General features: G+C 38.6%; 1 protein-coding gene across 3 annotated transcripts; it reads right to left on the reverse strand.

Annotated features, from left to right (window-relative positions):
* Positions 1 to 4,269: 4,269 nt before the first annotated feature.
* Positions 4,270 to 17,959, reverse strand: LOC144202866 (vasopressin V2 receptor-like). 3 transcript variants are annotated; one of them, XM_077725943.1, is made up of 7 exons: positions 17,631 to 17,956; positions 17,243 to 17,282; positions 10,433 to 10,809; positions 8,861 to 9,106; positions 8,301 to 8,447; positions 6,418 to 6,922; positions 4,270 to 5,321 (listed from the first exon to the last, which is right to left on the reverse strand). In XM_077725943.1, exons 3-7 carry the CDS (start codon positions 10,805 to 10,807, stop codon positions 5,122 to 5,124), a joined length of 1,473 nt encoding a protein of 490 aa, XP_077582069.1. In that variant the 5' UTR covers positions 10,808 to 10,809; positions 17,243 to 17,282; positions 17,631 to 17,956; the 3' UTR covers positions 4,270 to 5,121. The 3 variants fall into 3 exon arrangements, with proteins under 3 accessions (XP_077582069.1, XP_077582078.1, XP_077582061.1); XM_077725952.1 differs by lacking the exon at positions 17,243 to 17,282 and having other exon boundaries at positions 10,613 to 10,809; positions 17,631 to 17,959; XM_077725935.1 differs by lacking the exon at positions 17,243 to 17,282 and having other exon boundaries at positions 17,631 to 17,957.
* Between the last annotated feature and the right edge of the window lie 8,490 nt (positions 17,960 to 26,449).

Raw genomic sequence — 26,449 nt, forward strand, 5'->3', positions numbered from 1 at the left:
AAAAAAACATTTGTTGAGAAAAGCCACATATTTGAATTTGAAAATGAGTTAAAGCAGTGGAGGCGTCTTTTGTTAAAATGTCCATATATGGATACACAGTATAATTCAGTACCTGCCATTGACAGTGATGGATTAATGCATTTAAGCAGGGAAGGCTGCCCTCCCATTTAAATGCAATTGGATGTCCATCACGTCAGTAGAAGTGATTAAAAGTTAATTGTACCTTCTGTCATCATGTGGAAGAACATCTAATTGTTCTGACTGACACTGTAATGTCATCTGGACATAATGGATAATTTGTAGAAAAATAAATCAGAGTTTGTGTACCAATTACGTGAAATTATATTTGACACAATAGTTCATATTTCAATGAGGGAAGCCCGAATAACCAGAAAAAACCCACGTAAAAGTGAGCCCATAATTGTAATTCACTCCAATTCCAATGTGCCACCCACATAAAATCTGTTGTTAATTCAATGTCGTTCTTGTGGGATGCTCAACAGAAACAAAAGCAAAGCAATGGTGGACGACTCTGCTGTTTATTCTTTGGATTCTAATGCTTACCATAATGTGGAGTGTAAAAAGGATGACTTGTTATCTACAGATGTCTCAAGAGTCTGGTGAGAAATGTAATAAAGAAATACAGGTCTGCAGAGATACTGGTTGTTGGTTTTGATTCCTACCACTGCCATTTTCTACTGAAACTCAATTGATTCCAGGAGAAGGATGCTCACCTGTTCAAGCGACCTTGGCTAAACCACTGAGCAGAATCATACGTTCCTATTATTGGCCCTCGCTTGACAGGACGTCAGGAAACACCAGCTCAGCGTAATAACAATATGACCTTGAATTATGACATCAGCCTCTTTTCAGACTAAAATACATCGCCAACACGATGTTCTGCCATTAAGTATGATTGTTATTAAATTGGAATTGGTATAGTTTGGCTGAAAGATCTCCACATTATTCCAGAGTCAATAAAATGACCTCAAACATCATAAATGTGTCGAATAAAAGTCAATAGTCAGTTTGTAATCAAAGCAAATTACGACTTGCCTTGGGTTGAATGTGATAAAAGCGTCTAAACATGTTAAATTAGAAAATGACATTTTCCATGTTAAAGTTATTGCTGTCAAGTTAGCAATCCACGTCACATCCTGAAAAAAAAAAGAAAGAAAAAGAGGTTGTTTTGTACTTGATGTGACCTGGCATGCACATCCTTTTTTCATGAAATATGATGTTTGCTAGTACACATGGTTCTATAAAAAAGAAAATCTGATCTATCAATCATACGGTTTTTTTTGTACAGTGTGTTCCTGCATGAACCCTTTTTATGGGGATGGGAATGGATTGATGGCGTTGTCATTCTTTGAAACGGTAAAATATGAGCAATGAGTGTTTTGAGTTAAGTGTACTGCAGTTGTCTAGTTATGTGTGGTATAAAAATGTGTTAATTGTTTCATTATTTGACATTTCTACTTACCTAGGATTTCACTGACTCATTATAAATTCATCCTTTTTTTAGCATCTTCTTTGTATTAATTCCTCTTAAATATCTTTTGTTTTAACTTTCCATTGGAGCATTTTGAGCAGCCGCCCAACAGTGTGTGTTGTGAAGCGGATGACTCCAATGTGTATATTTATTTAGGTTGTGTACACACGACCTCTCCTGTGTATTATTTAGTAGCTGTAATGCCTACTAATGGCAAAAGAGCTCAGCGTGCTGTATTTCTAGTACCTCACATTTAAGCGGAAGTCCTATCAGCAAAGTCGAACCATCGATTGACCTCGTTGTTCTGTTCCTACCAGGAAAGAGGAACATACATTAAGACCCAAAGGAGTTGGGGGAGAACCTCATCAATTTCCTGATGCAGTAAAGTAGGACACAAAAAGGGTGTGGATGTAACTTTTGCTCTGGCGAAGGATCAAAGTGGGGCCTCACGTCTGGGGAACGACTGCACGGACCGCCGGACGAGAGGAAATGGTGAGGCTTCTCCTTCACATGAATGAAGATTCCAGAGACATCTTGAAAGTATCCCTGCATTGTCCTCAGCGTTTTCTACTTTGGACATAAAAATAGAACATCTATAATGTCCACTTTGAGTTTTCACACTCACTGGCCTTATATCATCAGACAATGCTCTATGTTTCCTTTTTAACTTGTACTTTCCCGATTGACCTGGAAAAAAAAGTGGTTTTCTTGAGAGTTAGGGAAAAAAAATATTTTTGTGTTGTCATTGATCTGGCTTTCTCGTAATAGATTCTGGGTTTAAATGTGTTTGAATTTATTTTAGATGTTTTTTTAACACTTTGAGATAAATACGTGTCGGAAATGTAATATAAACAAAGCTTAAGTGTATTTCAACAAGGCATTCCTATGTTGTTTTATTGCAAGGGTGATCTGGAACATATCCCCAGACATGGACATGGGGATGACTGACTCATGGTTTATGGTCGTAACAGCCTTCAGGAGGAAAAAATAGCTTTAATGTGCCCTGCTACACAAATGCGTTTGACCTTATTTCTCACTCAATGAACCGGAATGTTGGCTGCTATGGTAGAAAATTCACAGATGAACATTTGCGTAGGTGCAGCATGATTTTTGGTTGTTAAAATAACATTTAGATGATGTTTTCCTTTTTTTGAAAGACTAATAAAGTGTGTTAATTTGCCAAATTGAATTCTAGATGAGACAGTATAAAGTGCTCCTGTCTTAGGTTTCCCAGTGTTGTATTTTTGTCATTACCATCATTATTATTGCAAAGAGAGAGATTTTGGGTCAACATAATTAGATTGATTTAATAAAATTATTGGTGCTTTGGATTGGGTACTTTTCAAAGGTACTAATCAGATTTATGTGAGCCATTAGTAGTCTGCAGGTGTGCCAATAAGTTTGTATTTACATGTACTAGCAAAATTAATGAACTGGTAAGAATTTGGAGTCTTGTGGTTGAATTTGAATGCCAATAAAATACATTTTGTTTGCTTGATTTTTCAATTCTCTCTTTAGAATGTTACACATTTTACAAATCATTTGAGGGTGTGTAAATTTACGAGCAAATAAAATACTATCACAACGTTTACATTTGCTCAAACACCTGAAACACTGTCTGCACAAATGTTGTCATAAGGCAGCGAAAACGAGCAAATCCAAGTATTAAATGTTACATAGCATTTAGTATGGTTGGACTGATTCCTCCCCCACCCAAATATAACTCCAATGACTGCTATTTGCAATCATTCCCCTCACTCAACCCCCTCCTCATTTTCATATTTACGCATTCAAACACATACTTAATCTGTAGTTTATATTTACAAAGCACTTCAATTATGTATTTTTCACATGAGTTGGTGAGATCCGATTTGTTCGTTTACGCTGGATTCACATTAGCAGATACGATTCGTCGTCACTTTTCTATGATTTGAAGGTAAAATATCAAAACCGAACACTTGGACTTACAATGTGGTCATTCCGGCCTTTGAGTGTTACATGTACGTATGTATACTGTTTGTTCAATAGCCTCGTGCAGGGGTAGGGAACGTATGGCCTCGAGAGCCATATGTGACTCTTTCCATGGATCAATATGGCTCTCCACTAACCTGTGAGGTAAAATATGGAAATCACTAGTGAGAGAGCCGAGTCCCGAATGCACCAATAGGAGCGTCATGGCGACACTGTGGCATTGAGACTAGCGCTAGCAACACTTTAATCATAATTTAATTTTTTATTACTCATCTCATTAATTCCGATTGATTTGCAACATAATAATGTTGTCAAAAGAAAGCAGAAACTTATTGTGATTAAAAAGTGGTGAACTGACAATGTTTTTAAATCGCACATTTTCATATATTTTTACTTTTAAATTCTGAGAATGGCTCTTTAGAAATAACATTAGAAAATAAGAATAGTTTATGGCTCTCTCTTTCAAAAAGGTTCCCGCCCCCTGGCCCAGTGATTACTTTTTTATAACATAATCACAATGTGTACTTGATGTCTGTCAAGCAGTTAAGAGGCAGAATTCCACAGTTGAGATGTAAAGTAAGAAACTCAAATGACAAATAATGAACGAGGGGTTGGACTCGAGCCCGCCTGTGCTGATAACGCCTCCTGGAATAACATGGTTGACATCATCATGAGTTTAGAGTAGAGAGAGGTCTGTTAAAATGTCCATGGGCATCACAGATACCCTCTTTGGACTGGGACTGCTTTCATCATCTGGAAGGTGGGCATTTTCTTTTGTTAGCCTTGAAATGTATGGCGAAGAAGACTTACAGGTTCATGTTCAGTTTAATTACCAACATCCAATTTGTGCACAATTATAACACAAGTGACAGCTGACAACCTTTACATTGCACAGACTATAACCAACCATGTCAAATTTTTGTGATACTTTTTAAATAAATATATTTCAAAAAGTTGGTTCTCGTACATGGAATGGTTTGAAATGTTTGCATTTGTTCCTTCAGTACACCGCTTGAAAGTTCAAAGTCAGGAAGTTAATTTTGTTAACTTTGCATCATTGTTTCCCGCTCAGTTGCGGAAAGCTGAATTGTCCATTTTTTGCAAGCAAAACCTGCCTGCTCATACTTTTGTATCTCAGTGGATACTGTATTGTTATGTGTGTGTGTGTTACTTGCTGCAAGGTGCTCTTGAATGAGTCCCTGTCCAGCTTGCTTACAGCTCTCCATTGTTCTGTGAAACTGGATTCCTCCTTAGAGAATTTAATCAGCCTTCACTAATTCACTTGCTTTGATTCAACAAAGTTTGTTCACATTATTAGATCTCCCACGTGTCCACATTGGCCAGCCCAACGTTTTTAGTGTCTGCTCACTTGCAAGTCCCCTCGTAAGTCCAATTCACACTTTGTATTCCTTGTCTCCTATCTCTCGGAACTTCTTACGGGAAAAACATGGTACTCAAAAGCCGAGGTGAGGCCATTTCACATCGCTCTGGCCATCACTGCGCATTACATCAGACGGCAAAAAACTCCAACGGCTCCTTTACTTTTTCCACGGAGGGGCTGCTGCTGACAGCCTATAGTGATCGGAACAAGTAGGCCACCTTCGTCGTCCAGAGGACAAGCAAGGACACGCGCCTCTCTCCCAGGCGGTCTGGGTCAGTCAGTACTGGCTGTCCTTGGTGGTGGAGGTGTGCGTGACGGTGGAGTCGTCAGGCAGCGAGCCCCGGCGACTGGAACGCGACCCGCAGTGAAGTAAGTTCTGCAGTTCCTTGGACACGCTGCTGGAGAAAGCGGTGTAAATCCATGGGTTGGTGCATGAGTTGAGACTGGCCAGCAGCATAAGAATGGTGAAGGCAACTCCTGCAAATGCCATGAGATCAATGCATATCAACACCACGTGAAGACATTTTGAAAATGAAAACAATGTCGCCATGTTGGCTGAACGTATCAACTATGAACAGGGTGTACTTTTCAAAACTGATAATCCCCATAAAATAAATAAAAAAAATTTGGATGTGGCCCGGTGGACGAGTAGTTAGTGTGTCGGCCTCACAATTCTGGGGTCGAGGGTTTGATTCCCAGGTGTGTCCTCACTGGGTAGAGTTTGCATGTTTTCCCTGCACTTGTGTGGGTTTTTATGGGGTACTCCGGTTTCCTCCCACATTCCAAAAACATGCAGGGCAGACTGATTGGACACTCTAAATTGCCTATGACCATGAGGGTGAACGATTGTCCGTCTTCTTTTGCCCTGCAGTTGGCTGGCCACCGATTCAGGGTGTCCCCCACCTGGTAATGATTAGTGATTATTTGACTTTCAGCTTTAAAGCTACTTGTTGCCCAGTCAATACAAACCATTCAGCATTGTAATTAACTTTCCCCTATAGGATTGTAAACATTCTAGATGGGCAACATCCTGTTTCTTTTTGGAACTAATAATAAGTGTTATGTCATGACTCAAACAAACTTGTGGATAACAAATGACGGAAAAACTGGTTTGAGAATATATATCCATAAACATGACTATGTGGAGCTTCTTGGTGTTGGATTCACCAAGATTACAGTTGAGTCGTTTAGGGCAAAAGTCATTTGTCCGATGTAGGAAGGCTATCCATGAGAGCACAATGCCCTCTTTGTGCCCTTATATAAATTTGACTGTGTACATGCTCCTACTGTAGATAATTGTTTATAAAATGTCAACATCTGGTCAGGTTGCAAGTTCGTAGGGAATATAAACAGGTTATTTACTGACACTTGGCATTGACTTTAGCTTCAAATCCCACGACAAGGTCATCACATTCTTTTCCTTGTCCTCTTACGCACAGTTGAAACCTTGTTCAGTTTATCGATTCTTAATCCATGATTTCAAAATGTCAACAATTTGATGCTAAAGAGTGGTGCAACATTTCCAATTTGACCATATTTAAAGAAATGCTCTGAAAATATGTGCGACACTGACCTTGATTGGGAGCGTTGGGGTCCCAGGCAGCCCACAGCTGGACAATGAAAAAGGGGGACCAGCACACAGTGTAGACCAGAACAATGACCAGAGTCATTCGGACCGTTTTGGACATGGCTTTGGTGATGCTTGGTGGTGGCGGCGCAGTGGGTTGAGGAGGGACGTAATCGAGGGAGCAAGGAGATGACCCTGCGGTCTCTTGGCAGGAAGTGCAAGACTCCTGATAGTCAGGACCGTTCACTTGCTGCAGATCCGCAGAAACGACGGCTGTAGATGTCGTATCGGTCACTTGAATTTTGTTATAAGTGTTTATGTGAGTTTTTTTGTTAATGGGCTGCAACAAAGCGCTGCCACTGGGCGCCCGTAGAGCCCTCTCTCTGGCTCGATCCTCTTCCTTCTTAAAGCTGTGGAAGTGGAAGAAGATTTCATTCCTCTTTAGCTCAGCCTTCACCATCCTTTCTGACTTCAGGTAGATGTTTTTGTGGATCTCCCGGAAGATTCTTATCTGCAATGATTGGTTTTTGAATTCAGCACAGTCGAAATGACATCACCAAGACATTGGCTCATGCAAATGTACTACTCTGGATTCAATTTGACTGCAGATGTGCCAAGTTTGGTTATTATGTGAACATTTCTGCCCGGAGTGTCACAGAAAATTGAAAGAAAAAGGAGGGCCAGAAATTTTCATTTCTGTTATTTTCTCATTGGAGTTCATAATGAAGTCAATAAACATTTACCAGCAGAGGATTTTTTTTTAATAGACATAGCTCTTCTGCAACCCTTAAGTGCATCTGCTACTCCAAATGCACATATATATGTCCAATCATTACTGCCGCGAGGTGATTTGAAGAATCAAACTCCCACGTCTGCTGTAATGTATAGTCTTGAAAATAACTTGACAAACATTTTCTTTGATCCTCAACTTCTAATACGGAGTCTCGCTTTTAAGATACCTGCTGACGGAATGGTATAGTTCCTGATGAAATTACTCGATGTGTCGTTTGGGATGCCATCCAGGGACTTAAACTTTATCACTGAGAAAATTATACAGATAAGTTGGACTACTCTACAGACTATAAGTGTCCTGGTGAAATGACTCAGCTTAAATTAAGTTAATTGAGGATCACAAGACCTGACTCGCATAACTCAAAAGCAAAATTGATTTTGCGTCTGAAATGACGATGTACTGAATGTGCATTTCAAGGTAGGTGAAAAGGGATTTTCTACAATATTCTACAGACTATAGGACAACAACCTTATTCTGAATATATGACACTGGACATTTAAGTAAATTAAATATTTTAGAGGTTTGTCTATTCCTCAAAAGGGTTTGAAAATGTCAAAGGAACCATAAAAAACAGCGAGTAATACTGTTTGGATAGATTTCTATTCTTTGCCAAAAGTTCTCTGTGTCTGCAACTCACTTTAGTAGTTGTGTTAATTAATGAAAATCACTAGACTATGAAAATATCCCTCCCCAAATAGTTCAATGAGCCAGACTCCGGGGGAGGATGCTCAAGTGGCATCCTCATCATGGGACAGCATAAATCTTATTGAGACTCTCACTAAACTTAGCTAAACAAGTCCCAAACTAATGATAGTATCAACAAAGCAATTCCTTGTGTCGGCAGAGCTTCACTGGTTCCGTTAAGAGGTAAACATGAGTCCACTGATTATTGCCTTTTTGTATGTAATCAAAAACAAAGACATTTGGAAGAGGAAGAAACGCAAAATGGGCCTTGCTGCTGCCTGTATGTGCCAGATTGGGATTGGTTTGCAAAAGGCCCGTAATGTAAACATGCACCCACTGCGGCCCTTGAGGACTGGTTTGAACAACCCTGGTTTAGGAGACTGATATTGTTTAAAACTGGGGAGAAATTTACCTGACAGATGGTGATGATGAGGGCAGGCAGGAGAAAGACAGCCACAGTCATCCAGGTGATATAGGCCTTTAGCCCCCACCCCTCAGCAAACTGTCCCCAGCACTCAAATTCACCATGAGTCACCTCTGATCGTGAGAAGATGAACACCTGACAGAACGACAAATGGAACAGGACTTTTGTCACATTGACATGACAATGACCCTAAGGCAGCGGTCCCCAAACTTTTTCTCACTGCGGACCATTAAAGCTACTTAAAACAGAAATGTGGAGGTCTAAGGGCTGTATTTTCCATGGACGACACCCACGACGGCAAAAAATAAATTCCATGCATAAGAGAAATTAGTATTAATTATTGTTATCATGACAGTTTTTCTTTCATTTCAAGTAGGAGGGCAAGATTGAAAACGTTAATATTTGTTTCTCTAATGGACCCCTACCGGTGATTGGGTTATCCCTGCACTAAGGTACTACAACCAAAATAGTTTTTTTTTTTTTATTAAGTCACCTGCCTGTTCTTTCATTTCTAGTCTGACCATTAGTCTCTCCTTGGTAGCTCTTACCTGTGGCAGGCTGAGAATAAGTGCCAAGCCCCAAGCCACCATGACAGGGGTGTTCCAACGAGAAACCGCCCCACTACGGTAGGCCTGCAACGGGAAGCAGATGGCATGGTGCCGGTCCACTGTCATGGCAACTATCATGTAGGAGGAAGCAAACATGCCCACAATCTGCAAGTACTTGATAGAGCGGCAAAGGAAATCAGGTCCCTGAAACTTGTCAGTGATGTCCCAAATGAGTTGGGGAAGAACCTGTACACATACAAACAATTTTGAGAGGCTGTGAAACATTTCAACATATTTTGGATGTTATTGCTCCCATGATGGTCTGAGCTTCTTATATCTCTCAAATATTCAGACACTTTATTTATAATTGAAACTTGGGAAAACAGAGCCTAGATGATTTTCATTTGTGAGAAATGACGCTTGAAGCTGGCAAGTCATAGCTTTGAGCTGTTGGCTCTGCTTTTACCTAGAGGATACAGATGAGCTTATGAAGAAATCTGCAAATAGCACGCCGGACATAATGGATTTCAAATGTTTTCCAGATGTTAAAACAGGGATGTCCAAAGTCTGAAATGGCCTGACATTGGTTCCAACAACACCCCAAGATTGTTTTGCCTGACAGACACAAATTGAGTAATTGTCTTGATAATATTGCACTTTTTGTGGATTGTGTTTTCTTCATTTTAGGAGTCACAGACAAAATAATCATCTATTTTTGGATCATATTGAAAAATATACCTATTACCAGTATTTTATTGATTTGACAAATATAGGAGGGAGAAATGACTTGTTATTCACAGGCCAAAAATATACTTGCCCGGCCCACTTGAGATTTAGTTGCCATGGATGTGGCCCTCTACCAAAATAAGTTTGATACTCCTGTGTTAGAAGTTAGTCCAGTGGGGACGGTGCTTTCTGTTCTACTTCAATATGCGGTATGGGTTCTTGCTTTCCATCTGTCTGCCGAGGAAGCGATAACTCTAACAGCAAAGTATTAATGTTCAATGGAATTCACAAATATAGCACTCCAATCACAGCACTAACAAATGGGAGTTTGTTCATCATCATCCAATTTTCTTCTAGCTCAGTTACATTGCAAATTGGTTGATTTCATTTAACAAAAAAATGGATAAGACTTCTAATCCATCATTTTTAAAAAACATTTTGGTAGTGAACATCAATTTTGAAATTAGTTTGTTTGTCTGGTTAATTTTCCGGATACCTCCCGGAAATCCAACCAGACTGCGAGATCCCGGGAACACCTTGGTATGGAACAAAGTGGCTTGTATTAGGGAGACCCAGGTTCCCCGGCTTGACTTATTGCTACCAGTAGCAGATACCCCACGTCAACTTGGGAAGAAAACAAATAGAGAATGTATTGCTCAAGTAACCTAAAAATATATTTGCTGATATTATTCTTACTTTACAAACCAAGCAAACGCTTGTGAGAACAGTCGCCCGTAGGGAACATGTATACAGTACTACACTGTATATAGAAACTGTCACTCCAGCAAGTTTCTCAGTATCATACAACACTGAAGTTGTATTGATGACAAGAAGTCATGAGGTCACCTGAAAGAAGGCCACCACCAGGTCAGCTACACACAAGTTGACCATGAACACATGCATTGGTGCATTGTGTTTCCTTCTCCGGAGCAGCACCCACAGAACGAAGCTGTTTCCCAGCGTGGTTAGCGCAAGAACCACCCCAAGCACAGCGATCTCTGCCTGGGCCAGCGCTGGGTCGCGTACCCTGGGCTGGAACTGGTAAGGGGTGGTGTTCGAGCCATTCCCCGGAAAGATCCCGAAGAAGGATCCTCCGCTGTGGGAACCGTTGAGTGTGTTGAGCTCAAACAAAGATGAGGAAGATCGGTTGTTGTTTCCGGTCAAAAGCATCGAGGAGAAGGCCAACGCATCCCAGTCCGTTTCCACACTGATGCTTTCCATTCCTGCAAAACAAACATGGTGCTCATTGGATAGGCACGATAAATTGTCTTGTTGCTTGGTGTGAGGTGATACAGGGTCACGAGACATCCACTCTCGTCACATTATTTTATTACAGCCAAATAACTGTCAGTAGTTTCCCTTTGGCGAGCACCTGAGCCTTAGATTTGAGCAATTAGCATTTATTGCATTTGCTGGAGGCAGCCTCAACTTTATCCAATTTGCACATACCAATCATACTGTCATGTGAATATGATCAGATCTTGAGTTTTTAATTAGTCAGGCAAGTGTGTGTCTGTGTTTGTCCACCTCTCACGTTCATATATTCGCTTCGACGCAAGTCCAGCATAGTTTATTTTGCCTTTCATACTTTCTCAAGGTTGATGGACACATTTTTCTTCTATGCCTCCAGTTTTATTCCTTCACCTCCACTCCTCATAATCGTCCCATGCTTACCCACATTCATTCCTATTTTTCCTTGTTTTTCTTCCCTGCCCCCCTTCCCTTCTCTCGTCCTCACATCTTGATTCCCCCTCGTCTATGTCAGTCTTCAGTGCAATAAATGTCATGCTTATTTTTCTTTGCTTATAAATAAATTGCTCAAATGTCATGAGATGATGATGGGATGACAATTTGAGGAACAGAGGGTTCATGAGATGCAGAGTGAGGTCTAAAATAAATGTAAACATTAAAAAGAAAAGAGGAAAACCATGAGAGAAAAAAAAACGTCAGAAAAAGAAACCACATGATAAGGTCAAACCTAAATAAGGCTCTTAAGTGAGCATGGATGTTTTTAATGCAGGTCATTAAGAAGTGTGATGTATATACTTGCCTGTCCAAAGCCGCCAGAAATCATGTTTCTTTTATTATGTTATGGTCATTATCTTGTTAACTTGGGCTGCATTTTCTTTGGCGCTTTTGTTCTACCATTCACCAAATGAATATTTTTGTATTAGGGCCTGTATTACCCCATACGCTGTCAAGTATCAGTCCTTCAGAGAAATGTTCCCTGGATTAAGTCTACATGTCAATCTTACTACCTATTTTAACTCTGCAAACTTCCTCTTTGATTGTGTGTTTATTTGCAACTGCCATTTGACTGGTTGGGTTCTGCTTATACTTGTTTTGAATTGACCTGGTGTTTGCAAATTTCCTAAAAATAGCAAGGTAAAAGTGCCCTGTACGAGGTGGGGGGTTTTCATTACCTCACTGGGGTCCTGCTGGCTAATTAGCTACTAATAGTGCCGCATGACATATTGTCAAGTGTAGCATGTTGGCTTTGACGGAGGAATGCGTGAGAAGTTGTGCCAGATGGATTTCTGTGGCCCCCACCAATGCAGAATCAAGTCAGAGAGGTCTTGTCAAACATTCCTCCAAATCTCTATTAGATCTGTCCTTGGATATGAAATGTTCTTATTGGCTGTTACTATATTTTGTCCTTATGGCACACTGAGGCGGCGTTCAACTTAGGTGGCCTTTTGGGACATATTGCCTGCCTATAGCTTGGATAGAGTGTGACGTGAATGACTCTTTCTATATATTTTTTTTTTAATTAAGATTTAATGGTGCTGGCCGGCCTTATTTTTCATCAAGGTAACTCCAAGCCGCTTTGTTTGAAGTATTGCTCCCCTCTCTGTAATTACACTATAGTGGATTCTTTGTTCCTACTATATCATCTCATTATCTTTATACTGTATGACCATGTGACAGGTGTTTTATCTGTTTATTTATTTATTTTAGTTTTGAAGCAGAAGGTATTTTTACTTGGCAAAAACAGTAAGGCCCTTTAAACCCACTTGAATGTCACTAGGAAAAATAAGCGAATTAAAATATCATGTGTTTCTATTTATTGGGTTTTTTTCTCAACAAACGTCAACACAATTCATGAGTGTATAAGGTTATGACACGCTCTAATGTGATGTAAAACTTTGAATTACAAAACACAGAGCAAGCTTCTGTTTGATCATGAGTGATAAGCATATGCCAGCAGACCACTTGGCGCTAACATTGCAGCCAACATTTTCCCTCAATGTCAAAGAGCACAAAGAAAATGCATCAAAATTAGGGCATCACAAAAAAAAAAATGTTACGTCAATGTTTTTGAGAGCCTTGTTAACATCAACCAAATAACATTAACAGTAAGTCAGGACACCATCATTGTTCTTTGTAACTCATTCCCTGCCATTGCCTGTCATGATCTGCTGCTTGGCTGCTTGTGTTTTTCTATTACATAGCCCAGGTGTGTGAGCCCAGGTGTGTGGTTGTGGGCGGAGCTTCTGCATCACAGCTGTGTTTCATCTCGTCATCACAGCATTTAAACACAGGCTAGCCAGGAGAAGGGTGTTGAGATATTGCCTTGTGAGTTGCCAGCCTTATTATGTCGTGCCTTTGGTGTGACTTTTTAATTTAAAAGTTTTTTTTTTCATTTTAGTTGTACCCTCACCCTCCTCGTTGCTTACCAATTGACCTCTTTGCCACAAACCCTTTTTGTAACTGTCTTTATTTTACTTGTTTTGGTTGATTTTTTATTGTTTTTATTTTTTATCTTGTTATTCCCTTTAATTCTCCTGCTAAAGTGCTTTGTTGGATGTCTGTTGTTTTAAATGCATTTAGGAAATGTGATTTGATTGATTGGATGGACTGCAGAGGTTGTTATTATCGTAACACTGCCTACTCTCTTTAAGTCTTTCACCCAGATTGAAGAAGTCTGCTTATTTGGCTTGTTTCTTTTCAAACCATCAATTTCCATGTCACCCGTTTCTGGCGTGGCATATGTGGCTGCAGTGCCTTAGGCTTGGCTGAAACAGGTTGTTAGTGTACGCAAGATCAGGTATACCGTTTCGACATCCCTCAACACGTCTGTCCTGCTCCCATGTTGTGCACACGTTTAGGTCAAAAGCCATAAAAATGATTTCATCAGCCAACTATGCACATAGTCAAACAGCCACATAGCTCTCATTAATTAAAAATGTAGTCAGATTCATGGTAAGTTTTTTATTTATATATATATGTTTTAATTGTTTTTATTCCAGATGAACATGTTGATATCGGTTATTAGCAGTCAAATATTCGTGTGAATTTAAAGGGAAAAGTTGGCATTGCAAGTCTTAATAATACAAACTCTAACACATTCTTCAAATACCATCCTCGTATGTTTATTAGACTGCTTTTCACATCTGCAAAATATTTGAAATATTCAGGGTTTTTTTTATCTTAGACAATAGACTTTTTTTGTTTTAAAATGCTGACATAAATGCCCAAGTGCAGAAGGAAAACTGAAATGAAAACTAAATAAACCACCCATAAAGTTTTCCACAGCAAATTAATTTTAGCATAATGTCAATACATCTGTAAAAGTTAATCTTTCACTTATATTTATTTTAAGTTGAGCACAGAAACAATAAGTGCAGGAAGCTCCCATGGTCAACAGCATCTCTTGGAAAGTTAACTGTAAAACCACTTTGTAATAGATCTATTGATGTGATAACAAACAACAAGGCCATAAAAACCCAAATAATGACTCGGCTAATAACCGGTCTATCCCTTTTATGTATATGTTAATACTGTATGCAGGGCGATCAAAATATTGCCTTACAAGACCTCCTTTCTGTGGCAGGATAAAATGTCAGCTGTTCTAGAGAAGCTCAACAGGACATCGGCAGAATTTAGCCCATTTATTTCATAATAATTCTGAAAATTGACCAGTATTGGCATGGGAAATGGCTGTGGTGTAGCCTCTGTATGTTTGATTTAACAAAAATGCATTCCTAATAACTCATTTACTTAACAATGATGCATTCCTCATAACTGATTTACTTAACTATCATGCATTTCTAATAACTCATTTACTTAACTATAATACCTAACTATAATGCATTCCTAATAACTAATTTACTTAACTATAATGCATTCCTAATAACTCATTTACATAATTATAATGCAACAACTTTCGCTGTTCTGTTAGCCTGGCTTCTTTCTGCTTTCTGCTACTTCTTTGCCTGCGCTGTCATATACATGGGACTGGCTCTTACAAAACAGCAGCAGAAGGAGCAACACTTCAATACTGCTGGAAATTCTGAGCTGGACAAAAGTGCCGGGAGAAGAAGCAACGCTTCACACCAATCATTCCATCATGGGATAAGATTGAAGAGCTGTCGGCGCTTACCACACCGGAAACGAGGGATTCTACTCTGCTACTGTTGTTGTTATCCAATCCAATCCAATCCAATTTACTTAACTATCATGCATTCCTAATAACTCATTTACTTAAGCATAATGCATTCCTAATAACTAATTTTGGATTGGATAACTTTATTATCCTAAATAATTAAATATATAACTAAATAACAATAACTAAATAACTATATCCTTAACATCTTGCCTTCTTCCTTAAAATTAACATTTACTCTTTTTTTTCCATTACACTACCGTGCAATATTATAAATTTGACATCTCATTATTTTTTTAACACAACAGAACAAAGCTATAAGAAACACATTCACTGTCAAAGCTCCAGTGTAGAATATGAGCCTGGTGGCCACAGTGAAATGCATAGATACTATTTCTGAGAAACGTTCATATACATATGAAAAACTTAGTCAATAACTGTTCTGATTTTGTCCTTTTTTCCCCCTGCACAATCAATATTACAACTGTAGTGAGCTTTGTCGTGCTGTTGCCAAAAGAGCACGAGACCTTATTTACATACTGATCAATGCAACAAAGAGCTGAGTGAGTCACCAGTGCGTTATAAAGCCCAGTTGACCTAGCTCTCTTTTTGAAACTCTGCCTGGGACTAAATTGGATCCTCATGCAGCACAAACACTGCACACTTTGTGAATAAAGTGCTTCAATGCCAGGTGGACGTTCTACACATGAATGCGGAGTTGCGTCCATCGACCTGTGATTTATTCATCAGTTGCAGCGAAGTGGGAATAATAAAAATAAACAATGTGTTCTTTCACCGTCACACCAAAACAGCTCATTAAATGTTAATCATGTGGGACAACACCTCGCTAATCACCCGCTTTGTCACTGCCACCTGTCCTTTGTGTCAGTCATAAACAGCATTAGTGTATTTCCACAATACGGCACACTATAGGAAGAACTGAAGAACTTTACGTTTTTTTTTTTTTTTTGTGTTATGTATCATTAACCAACAACACGTGCCCTGAACAAACTCTTAACTAGAGGAGGGGTGAGCCAACATGAAAAATACATCATGAAGTGAGCACAACAAAACAAGCGAGTCAATGGAAGAGTATTTTTTTTTCGTCATAGTGACCACAACCAAGTAAACCACTTTGTGCTTGTTTTGGATTATAACGAACACTTAAAAGGGGAGCAAGGGGCCAATAAAAACAGCAAATGATTAATGGAACAAGCCCTTTGGAGCAGCAGGGTTAATAAAAAAAGGTAAATTCTTGAACTCGGTGGTTAATATTTTTGCCATGTGTTGTTTTAACAGACAAGATGAGGAGATTTTTGGGATTAATTGGCAATACTACAACAGGAAGGTACTACAAGTCCACCTTTTTTTATTTATTTAAATCTTCAGTGTGAAAGACTAATCACAAAAATATATATGTATTTGGTAAACTCACAAAAGGATGAGAAACAAATAAAGAAGTTGGTTTTTGGTATTGGGGATTTTTCCACACCAGGTTTGGTTCTGTTCTGATATCCTCCGGTGTGGTTTGTCTACTCTTAATTTTCTTATGTCAAAACTCATCCACCAGATCGACTGACCAAATGTATCATTGTGAGAGCCAAAATCATAATGCAATCACACATGTGCTATTTTTGTGTTTTGAGACGCTTTTAACGACACCTCAGATGGTACAAAAACAAAATACGTATTCCACTTAGAAGCCCTTTTGGTCTGGATAATTGGTGTTTTCCTTACACTACACCTCATAAACACTCAAAGCTATTGGCTCACACTGGAAAAAAATCCTAATTACTCCACCAAAATTGAAGTTGTAATCTGTTTATGTATGTCAAAAAAGTCATAATTTTACATGAATCAAGTCTTAAAAGACATGCTGAATTAATAAGAAATGAGGTCGGACTTTTGCCAAAATTTATTTCACAATCTAGAGTTAATTGGAAACTGTTTTAATAATTGATTAAATGTTTAATGTAAAATTATCCATGATGGCCTCCCAACCATGAATATGCTTGTACATTTTGTAATCCTCTCCGAAAACATATTTATGTTCAATTAAAATAGGGTACGTTTCTGCAAACAACAAAAAGCGATCATTGCATTTACTGTATTTCTGATAGATTATTTACAGGAAACTATTTCTGAATGTTCTGAACTCCATGTCAGAAGACTCAACATTAAAATTAGATATTGGTTCTCTACATTTTAGAGATTTTTATTTCCAATTTAACAATCTAACCATGGATTTATCAAAACACAATGCCTCTCACCTTTGCGCGGTCTTCCTCGTGCGTCTTTTCTCGACCGTGGCTGGGGGACAAAGCATTAGCACTGTCACTATTTACAGTCCATTAACATTTCAAGCTCCAGCGGTCCACACGAATAAATCGAGATCCTGGAGCTCCTTTAATCCTGTCAAACCCGTTTGAGGAGCAAAAGCTATTAAACACCATCACTAATCTCTGTTTTTGTTTTGCTGATCAGTTCTTCATCTTCATAAACAAGCTGTATTTATTCTATTTTGATATCCTATTTTGTCACGTGCGTCCCGGCGTTTGTGTCACTTCTTCGTCCTTGACACTTTATCAAAGACAGTGAAATAACCCTGAAGTCATAATAATAATTTTAGTCTTAAAGGAACACATGAAATACACTCACGTATGATCCACTTTGGCTGGGCAACTGTGTGAGAGTTGTCAGGAAAAAAATAATTTACAAATGGGTCCATCCAAAAAAGAAAAACATCTGATGTGCTATGACTCAAATTGGATGCAAAAATAAATGAGAATAAATGTCACTGCATTTTTATGTCAGCTTTTCTTTTAAGAATCCTCTCTTCAAATGAGTCCTCGCTCACAGGGCTCACAAATACTCCTAATCCCCGGTGGGAGCCATGTGCGTCCCGGCGTGTGTGTCACTTCTTCATGCTCTGGCAATATGCTCTGCCTTCAGCTTTGGCAGCGCAAATGAATTTGAGCTTCCTGCCTCCCCACGGTATCCCCTCCTCCTAGGTCAAGCCCGTCCTCGAGGGCTGAGGGTGGAGCGCCTGAACAGATGAGGAAGGGTGCGTTGTTTTACATACCTACGATGTGTGAGTGGGGAAAAGAGAGGTGGGCTGCTCACTCACATGTTATGAACAAATAAAGGTTTGCTGGTGGGGGTAGCGTGGCGGGATCCTCCCTTCTTTCATTCAAATGTTTTGTGCATTGTCCATACGAGTATTGTGATCCATCACCCCACATATCCTTTGTTGCCGGCGGCACTCGATCACTTGCACAAGATATGCAGGTTTGTCATTTGGCTGAGTAAGCCAGACTGGCTGTGGGTCGTGACCTTGGCACGTGCAGAGCGGCGAAGGTTAATGCGGGAAAAAGTCCGTCTTTGACAGTCAATGTCGAGTCTGGTTTAAAAGGCAATGCAAAACTGTAAATCAACGTCTCGTCATTTGACAGGCCAAAGAAAAGAATGTTAAGATGCCTGAAAATGTTGAATTGATAAAGCAAAGTACTATAAACAGTCATCAGGTCTAAACGTGTTCGTTGACTGTGCTCGTTCCAAAATATTAATTAATTATCTCTACTTATTGTAATGTGGGAAATGGATGCCAATTTTCCAGTGTGTATCCCGTGCCTACATAAAGGCTTCATGAGCACATTTTCTAAGACAATTGTTGCTCTCTGGGCCGCAATTTTGGCCACACCTCACTTCACAAGCCTTATCAAACCTTCTTCGGATGAACTTCTTCTCTTGGCTACAATTTATACACCCCACGCTATTTCTTCCGGGAGTCACACTGTGATAACAGGCATAGTTTTCTCCCTAATTGTTCAATACAGAGGTCTCCAAACTTGGCCTACTTCCGGCCAATCCAGCACACACACTTTAAATAAATAGGTTCCAGCTAAAGCAAGCGGGAACCTGATTGCATGAGTGCAATCAGAAAATTTATTTTCTGAATGCTTATCCTCACAACGGTTGCGAGGGGTGTTGGAGTATATCCCTGCTAACTATGGGCACCAGGCGGGGGACACCTTAAATTGGTGACCAGCCAATCTAGTATAAGCCATTGCTGCGCTGCTTACTCACATTGTCCGTTATGAGAAAAAAAACATTACTATTGAACAAAGCCGAGATAACATAGCTTTTTACTTGTAGCCAAGTTAAATTTTGAGACTCATTTTGGCCCACCCAAAACGTCCTGCTGACGGATGGGATGATGTAGCCTTTACAGCCATTGCTTAGTAAATTAAGGACTAAACTATTCTCAATATAAGCACATTTCCTTAGCACCTATCTTGAAACATTTCCTGTATTTGGAAACAAGACACAAAAACAAGTTTATAGTATTTTTAGCTATTATTACTTTTAACTAGACCCAATCAAATCAATCATTCAGGGAGTATCGGTTAGAGAAAATCATCTCAGTACATGACCCAGTTTACATGTTGGTCATCCTCCTCCAGGTTGGCAAGCAGTTCTATTTCAAAGATTCATTTGAAGTGAACACAAGAGAGGATGTTTGAAACATTGTTTACAGCACCATCATATGACTGCACTCCACACCAGTGATCATACCCTCCTACTGTCCTTCAATCAGAGGATATTTCCATTGAAACGTTTATCTTGGCTTCCTTCATATTCTGCTGCATTCTGCAAACAAGACTGCTATTAGCTTTGAAAATAAAATGGGATTAGGGTTTGTATGGAATGTTCAGAGCTAAGCAAAGCCATTTGTCTTTGTTTTGGAAGACACGATATGGAGCCATGAATTGGCATGAGCTGAGTGCGTAGCACAGAACACCTGTTGGCAAAGAAGTGAAGAAACATCTGAGAGATCCATTTACTGTCAGTCAAGCCACCAATAACAGAGACGGATGACCACTCCTGGATTCACCTCGTGTGAATCTGTTATTAAGCATGTGCTGGCTCAGTAATAAGAAGCTTTATTTCCATCCATTTGCCACGGAGCGATTGATTTTCCACTGCTTCTTCTGTTTGCATTGGATTATTTTTGACATTCAGTGATTTTGTCTGTTTTGTCAGATGGTTCCTCAGTTCTTGTCAGCCTTGTTCAGTCCTCGCACTAGTCTGAATGTCTCGGGATTGTATCGTTGTATTCTAGCCAAATGAAGAGTTTTTCAAGGTCAAAATAGACAATGAAATGACCTCAAACTGACATACGACACAGACTGGAAATAAAACTGCAAAAAAATAATTGATTAACAAAAAGATGTTTATCCTCTGACGTAAATCCATGACAAAAAACACACATGATTGTCAAAATGAGGGTGCCCTTGACTTAATACTTAATTGTATGAAGACAAATGCTGCAATCGGACAAGAAGACACTCGATAGGTATTTGTGGCCACTTTCTGCAGGCAAACTGTTCCAGCTGTCTCAGGTTTAAAAGATTCCTTCTCCTGATGGTGTGTTCCAGATCCACCTACTCAATGAATTTTAGATCGTAAATCTGGAGAACAGTTTATTTAGTCCTTAGCTATTAGCTTCACTATCCAATCAGAAGACCCACAATCAGCAACTTTGTCCAGGCTATTTATCATCAGGTAGGACACTTGATGCCCAAATGCTTGAATAGCATTGAACGGAGCTGAAAATATCCAGTTCACCTTCATATTCCAATCATTTTACTTCCTTTGATGACTTGAATGCTCAAAATTGTCTGCATCTTTTGGTTGTTTGTTTGTTTACTTGTGTCCTGCAATTGGTTTTGACCCCATACAAGTCAGCAGCATAGAATAAGATGCTGAGATGGAAAGATCTGGATAATTTGTTGTGCAATGCATTTGAGTAAATCTGAAATGATGACATGTTGTACTTTGTGCTCATGGTTGATTTCATCATTTGGCGCTAATGACATTTGGCTTTCCCTATGCTGGTGAAGTCTTGCAGCTTTTTCTCACTCCATTAAATGGCCATCATGGAGTAATGAGGTTACAAACAAAGTTTACATTGATTCTTGAGGTTTGTCACAAACAGCCGTGTTCTTCTCGCTTGTAATGAGTTCCTTGAATTTACGAAACATTCTCCCCAACATGTGTGGCCTCTGTTGTTTAAGTTGTCATGGTAACCATGGATTGTTTAATTCCTCATTACTTGCCATGAGCAATATTCCTTCTGAAGGTTTCTGGTAAACTTTGAAGTTCTGCTTTTATCCCATTATTCTCCCAAGATTTGAGCAGCATTCTTACAGTAAGATGCTTCTGAAAATTGATTAAATTTCCACATACGTGAGCAGCTTTTCAATTCAATTAGTGGGAGTGTTAAGTGCTAAAATAATAATTATAATAACAATAATAATACCAGTCTAGGATGTAGTCTGCCTTTCGCCCGAAGACTGCTGGGTTAGGCTCCAGGAACCCCCGCAATCGTTTCGAGGATGGGCGGTATGGAAGACGTACGTAGATGTAGTAGTAATAATAATGATGATGATGATAATAATAATAACAATAATGATGATGATGATAATAATAATAACAATAATGATGATGATGATAATAATAACAATAATGATGATGATAATAATAACAATAATGATGATGATGATAATAATAACAATAATGATGATGATGATAATAACAATAATGATGATAATAATAATAATAATAACAATAATGCTAATACTACTACCACTATTACTACTACTACTACCACTATTACTACTACCACTATTACTACTACTACTACTACTACTACTACTACGACTACCACTATTACTACTACTACTACTACCACTATTACTACTACTACTACTACCACTACTACTACCACCACCACTACTACTACTACTACTACTACTACTACTACCACTACTACTACCACCACCACTACTACTACTACTACTACTACTACTACTACCACCACTATTACTACTACTACCACTACTACCACTACTACCACTACTACCACTACTACTACTACTACTAATAATAATAATAATAGTAATAATAATAAAAGTTAATAAAACTCAAATCAACTTATTTAATCACAATTCAGAATTCTCAAAATAACAAGTTACTTAAGAGAACATGAGAATTTGAGCTAAGTCTATGCAAATTAAATTTTTTCGTTCCCCCTAATTAAATTGGATTGGACACTGTTAGCCAATAATAAATTGATGAATAAATACAAGAGATATATTCTCAGTGTAACTATGGGTCTGTTACACTTCTCATTTGGAGCAGATTCCCTGATTGGGCTTGATAATGACTTTGGGCTGTGCTGTAGTTTTGTTTTAGCCCAGAAAGTGAAGATTAGATTTTTTTTTTCTCTGTGGAAAAAAATTAAAGATAAATGACAGTTCAACGCTCATCTGTTCAGGTCGTGCATGATCATAAGCCTATTACAGCTGTTTGGGAAAGAGGCGGAGTGCACCCTGAACTGGATGCCTGTCAATCACAGGGGAAATATATAGTAGACAAACAACCTGTAGCCAGGAGGCTTATTGTTCTCACTCACACCGGGTAATGATGCTGTCCTTTTTGTACTTTCTTCTGTCTGCTCCTAAATCCTCCAGACGGCTTCCACTTCTCACCTTACCTTGCATCTTAGAATCAAATGACACTCTCCTTCCTTCACTGACACTTCTATTAGATGACACGGAAAAGAACACCAACGTGTTTGTCTAAAGCATTCAATCCCTCAGGTAGTCTATTACTGAGCTCGAGTGACAGATGACCACTGGTTGCTGCGTTAGTGTAGTCTGGTGTGGAATGTAAATCCTTTGTATACCTAAACAAGGTGGCTCGGTGGATGGGTTGTTAGCGGATCAATCTCAAGTTTCTGCGGTCGTGGGTTCGATTCCAGGTGGGTCCTCACAACATGCATGCGTCTCCTCGTGCCCTGCGGCTAGCCATTGATTCAGGGTGTCCCTTGGCTTTGGCCCGGAGTCAGCTGGGATATGCTCCAGCACCCCCGCAACCCGCAGTTCAGAAGATGAGATTATTATATATATATATATATATATATATATATATATATATATATATATATATATATATATATATATATATATATATATATATATATATATATATATATATATATATATATATATATATATATATATATATATATATATATATATATATATATATATATATATATATATATATATATATATATATATATATATATATATATATATATATATATATATATATATATATTATTACATTATGTTACATTTTTTCAGCAACCATGATAAAAATCACATGCCATTTGAAATGACTGGCTCGCACAGAATCTTCTTCAAAGCAGCTGATTCTACAGAAGTTTAAAAATTTGACATTTCTTTTCCCGAATTGGGCACTTATATAATCGCAAGAATCGGTTAGACCTTTTCCTTTTCTTGGATAAGGGCAATAAAATCTACTTCGAATCTTAGGGTCATACGCTTGGAAAGTACAGGCCATGACCCTCACAATGTAAAGGACAAATTTCGTTGATTACACTGGGGATGGCTGCTGTATCAATATGGCAGACAAACATAAACATACCATAAGTGCTCTTTTTTTCTCTCCTGTCCCTCACAGAGCTCTATTCATGTCCTCCTTACCCTCTTCCGACACTACCCTCATTCAAGCATTTTCCCTTCTGCAGATGAATAAACAACATCATCATAATCATCATTTGCATGATGACGTCAACACCCGGAAAGCATGTTCCAATAATATTGGCAAATGTAGAGTGTATATGCTCATTGGACATACATACACGTTTCCTTTTTCTTCTTTTGCTTTAAGTTCAAACTTTCAGTCAGTTTTCTTATGCCTTTAAGTCTTGTAGGTGAATACTAACATAAAACAGGAAATGTCATAGATATGCTTATGAAGAGTCAATGCTGAGATTCTGTACCCAGATTCACTGACAATGAATGCATTATAAACATTAAAATGTACTGAACATCCAAGATTTTTTCAGCGTAGTCATGGAGTTTTAAACTGTTTGTGTGTGTGTGTGTGTGTGTGTGTGTGTGTGTGTGTGTGTGTGTGTGTGTGTGTGTACTGCAAAATGAACAAATCATTACCATTGTGTATAGTCTGTTAGGTACAATTTTACGAAGAAAGTATTTAAAATTTAAAAAGCAATATTTTGTTTATTTTGGGAACTAGAACTGATTTTATTTCTTTTAAATTGGCTAGGATGAAGTGAAGCACCCTTGCCATGTTCTCCCGGGGCTTTTATGGGTTTTCTCTGGGTAATCCGGTTTCCTCCCACATCCCAAAAACATGCAGGGTAGGCTGATTGAAAACTAAATTTCCCATAGGGATGAATGTGGGTGTCTCCTTGTGCCCTGTGATTGGCGGGCCACCGCCTGGTGCCTGAAGTTAGCTGGGATAGCCTCCAGCACCCCCGCGGCCCTTGCGAGGATGTTCAGATCCTTTCATTTTCATTTACAAGCATGTCAAGGAACAAATTAAATCAAGGCCTCACTGTCACTTTAATTAATCTGATTATTTGCCATAACTTGGTTGAACTCCACAATCTGATCATACCTTGATTTGAGAATGGAACTCTAACTTCTGAGTTTTGACTAAATGTTCTATTTATTGCCATTCACTTTCACCTCCAGTCTCATTTCTACTCCAAAGTGAGATTGATTAACTCCTATTGTGAAATACTTTCCACCGTCCAGTTGTAACTCTTCATTTGTTTCTTCCAGCTTACTTTCTCCATCTTTTTGGATGAGTGAGAGGGCAAAGGCAAAGCTTTGTGAACAAAAAGCTACAGTTCATCCGATATTTTTCCTTACTCCTACTTTTTCCTCTCAAAAAAGGCATTTAAGTGCAGCTAATGTGTTGCCCACAGCTCTGGAAACAATCAGATAATATAACTTGTATGCCAGGTTGCTCTTTCTGCCACAGTAGAGCACTGATTTGTTAATAATCAAAATACCCATCTACAAGTGTGGCAACTAATCTAATAGAACAGTTCGTCTGCTTGTTGTGGCCAAATATAATCAGTATTATTCAACAGTGAATCGTTTTACAAAAACATAATGTGTAAAACAATGGAGATAATCACAAACAATTACACCTTCTTAGGAAAGAAAAAAATCATATAAAGAACTTATATCCCTCTCACCGCTGACATATTTTTACTCAATTTGTTTCCGTTGACAGCAGTAGATGTCATCCGATTTGTAGTAGTTGGATGGAAACGTTTATTAACTGTGCCTGTGTACAATACAGTGTTCCCTCGCTACTTCGCGGTTCAGCCACCGCGGACCCTGAGCTTTGCGGATTTTTTGGGGAAAAAAATACAAAATATAAATATTACATTGAGACAACATATTTTAGTTTTTTTTTGTTATAACATGAATTTCACTCTCTCTACCCATATTCTATATGGTGTACTGTATACAGGGGGTAAAAAAATTAAAATAAAAAATAAAATATATATTTTTTTAATTAAATTAAAATTAAGCATTTTTGAAGGGGAATTCCTACTTCTCGGAAATTCACTTATCACGGGTGGTCCCGGTCCCCATTAACCGCGATAACCGAGGGAACACTACTTTTATCACCCAACCAGGTACTGTCAATTTTTTTTACCTCCATCTCCCTCCATAAACTAAGCCAAGACTTGGCCTCTTTGGCTGGTTCTCAATCTATTTTTCTTTTCTTATTTCCTATTTCCTATTTCCTGGGTGTCAGCTCTGTACCAATACAATAAGATGATAAACTCCTTTCTGGGCGCATCGTTTGAGTGTGTTGGCATGATTCAGTGAAATCATTTACATAGAAATACCGAAAAATCTAACAATTTTGGAACCGCAAGTCCTGCACGAACGCATGCATGGAATGGCATTGAGACTGTCAAGTGAGTGTATATCTAATTTTGTTTTACTATGAAATAGCAAATGTTGGAGTTAGATAGAACAATTGTAGAATGGGCAGAATCCATTGCCAAAACCCACATGTTTCCCTCCCAAGATTATTACAAAACATAATGTAAAAGAAAAAAAAAAGCTTTTAATGTGTTTCGAGGGAGATTTGCGGTTAAGTTTCGTCTTATATAAGCCCCACTAGGACTATAAATCCTCGGGGTCCACAATATTTTATTGGATATTTATGCACACGCAGCTCATTAACATGTAAGAATCCATATAAAAATAAGCCACAGGGTTCAACGTGGATGAAAAATGTCATTTCATATTCCAAAAATTCAAAAACATATCAATTCAATCTTTATGGAGACAGAGTAAGGATAGTAACTAAGTTAAATGAAGTTAAACTATACACAGTAATTGGATGTGAAATGCATTATTTTTAAATCTAAAAACGTTGCGCCAGGATATAATTTTTAGGGCCTCTCAGGCAGTTCACAGTAGACCTCTTGATTGCAAATGATGCAATAATGGCTCTGCATTTCTAAAAGTGTAGTTCCTCTGCTGCACATACACAAGAATGGGGCGTTGAGGGACTCGGGGAAAAATAACAACGTCTCGACTGTG

This window comes from Stigmatopora nigra, chromosome 1, assembly GCF_051989575.1.
Source record: "Stigmatopora nigra isolate UIUO_SnigA chromosome 1, RoL_Snig_1.1, whole genome shotgun sequence".
Lineage (NCBI taxonomy): Eukaryota > Metazoa > Chordata > Actinopteri > Syngnathiformes > Syngnathidae > Stigmatopora > Stigmatopora nigra.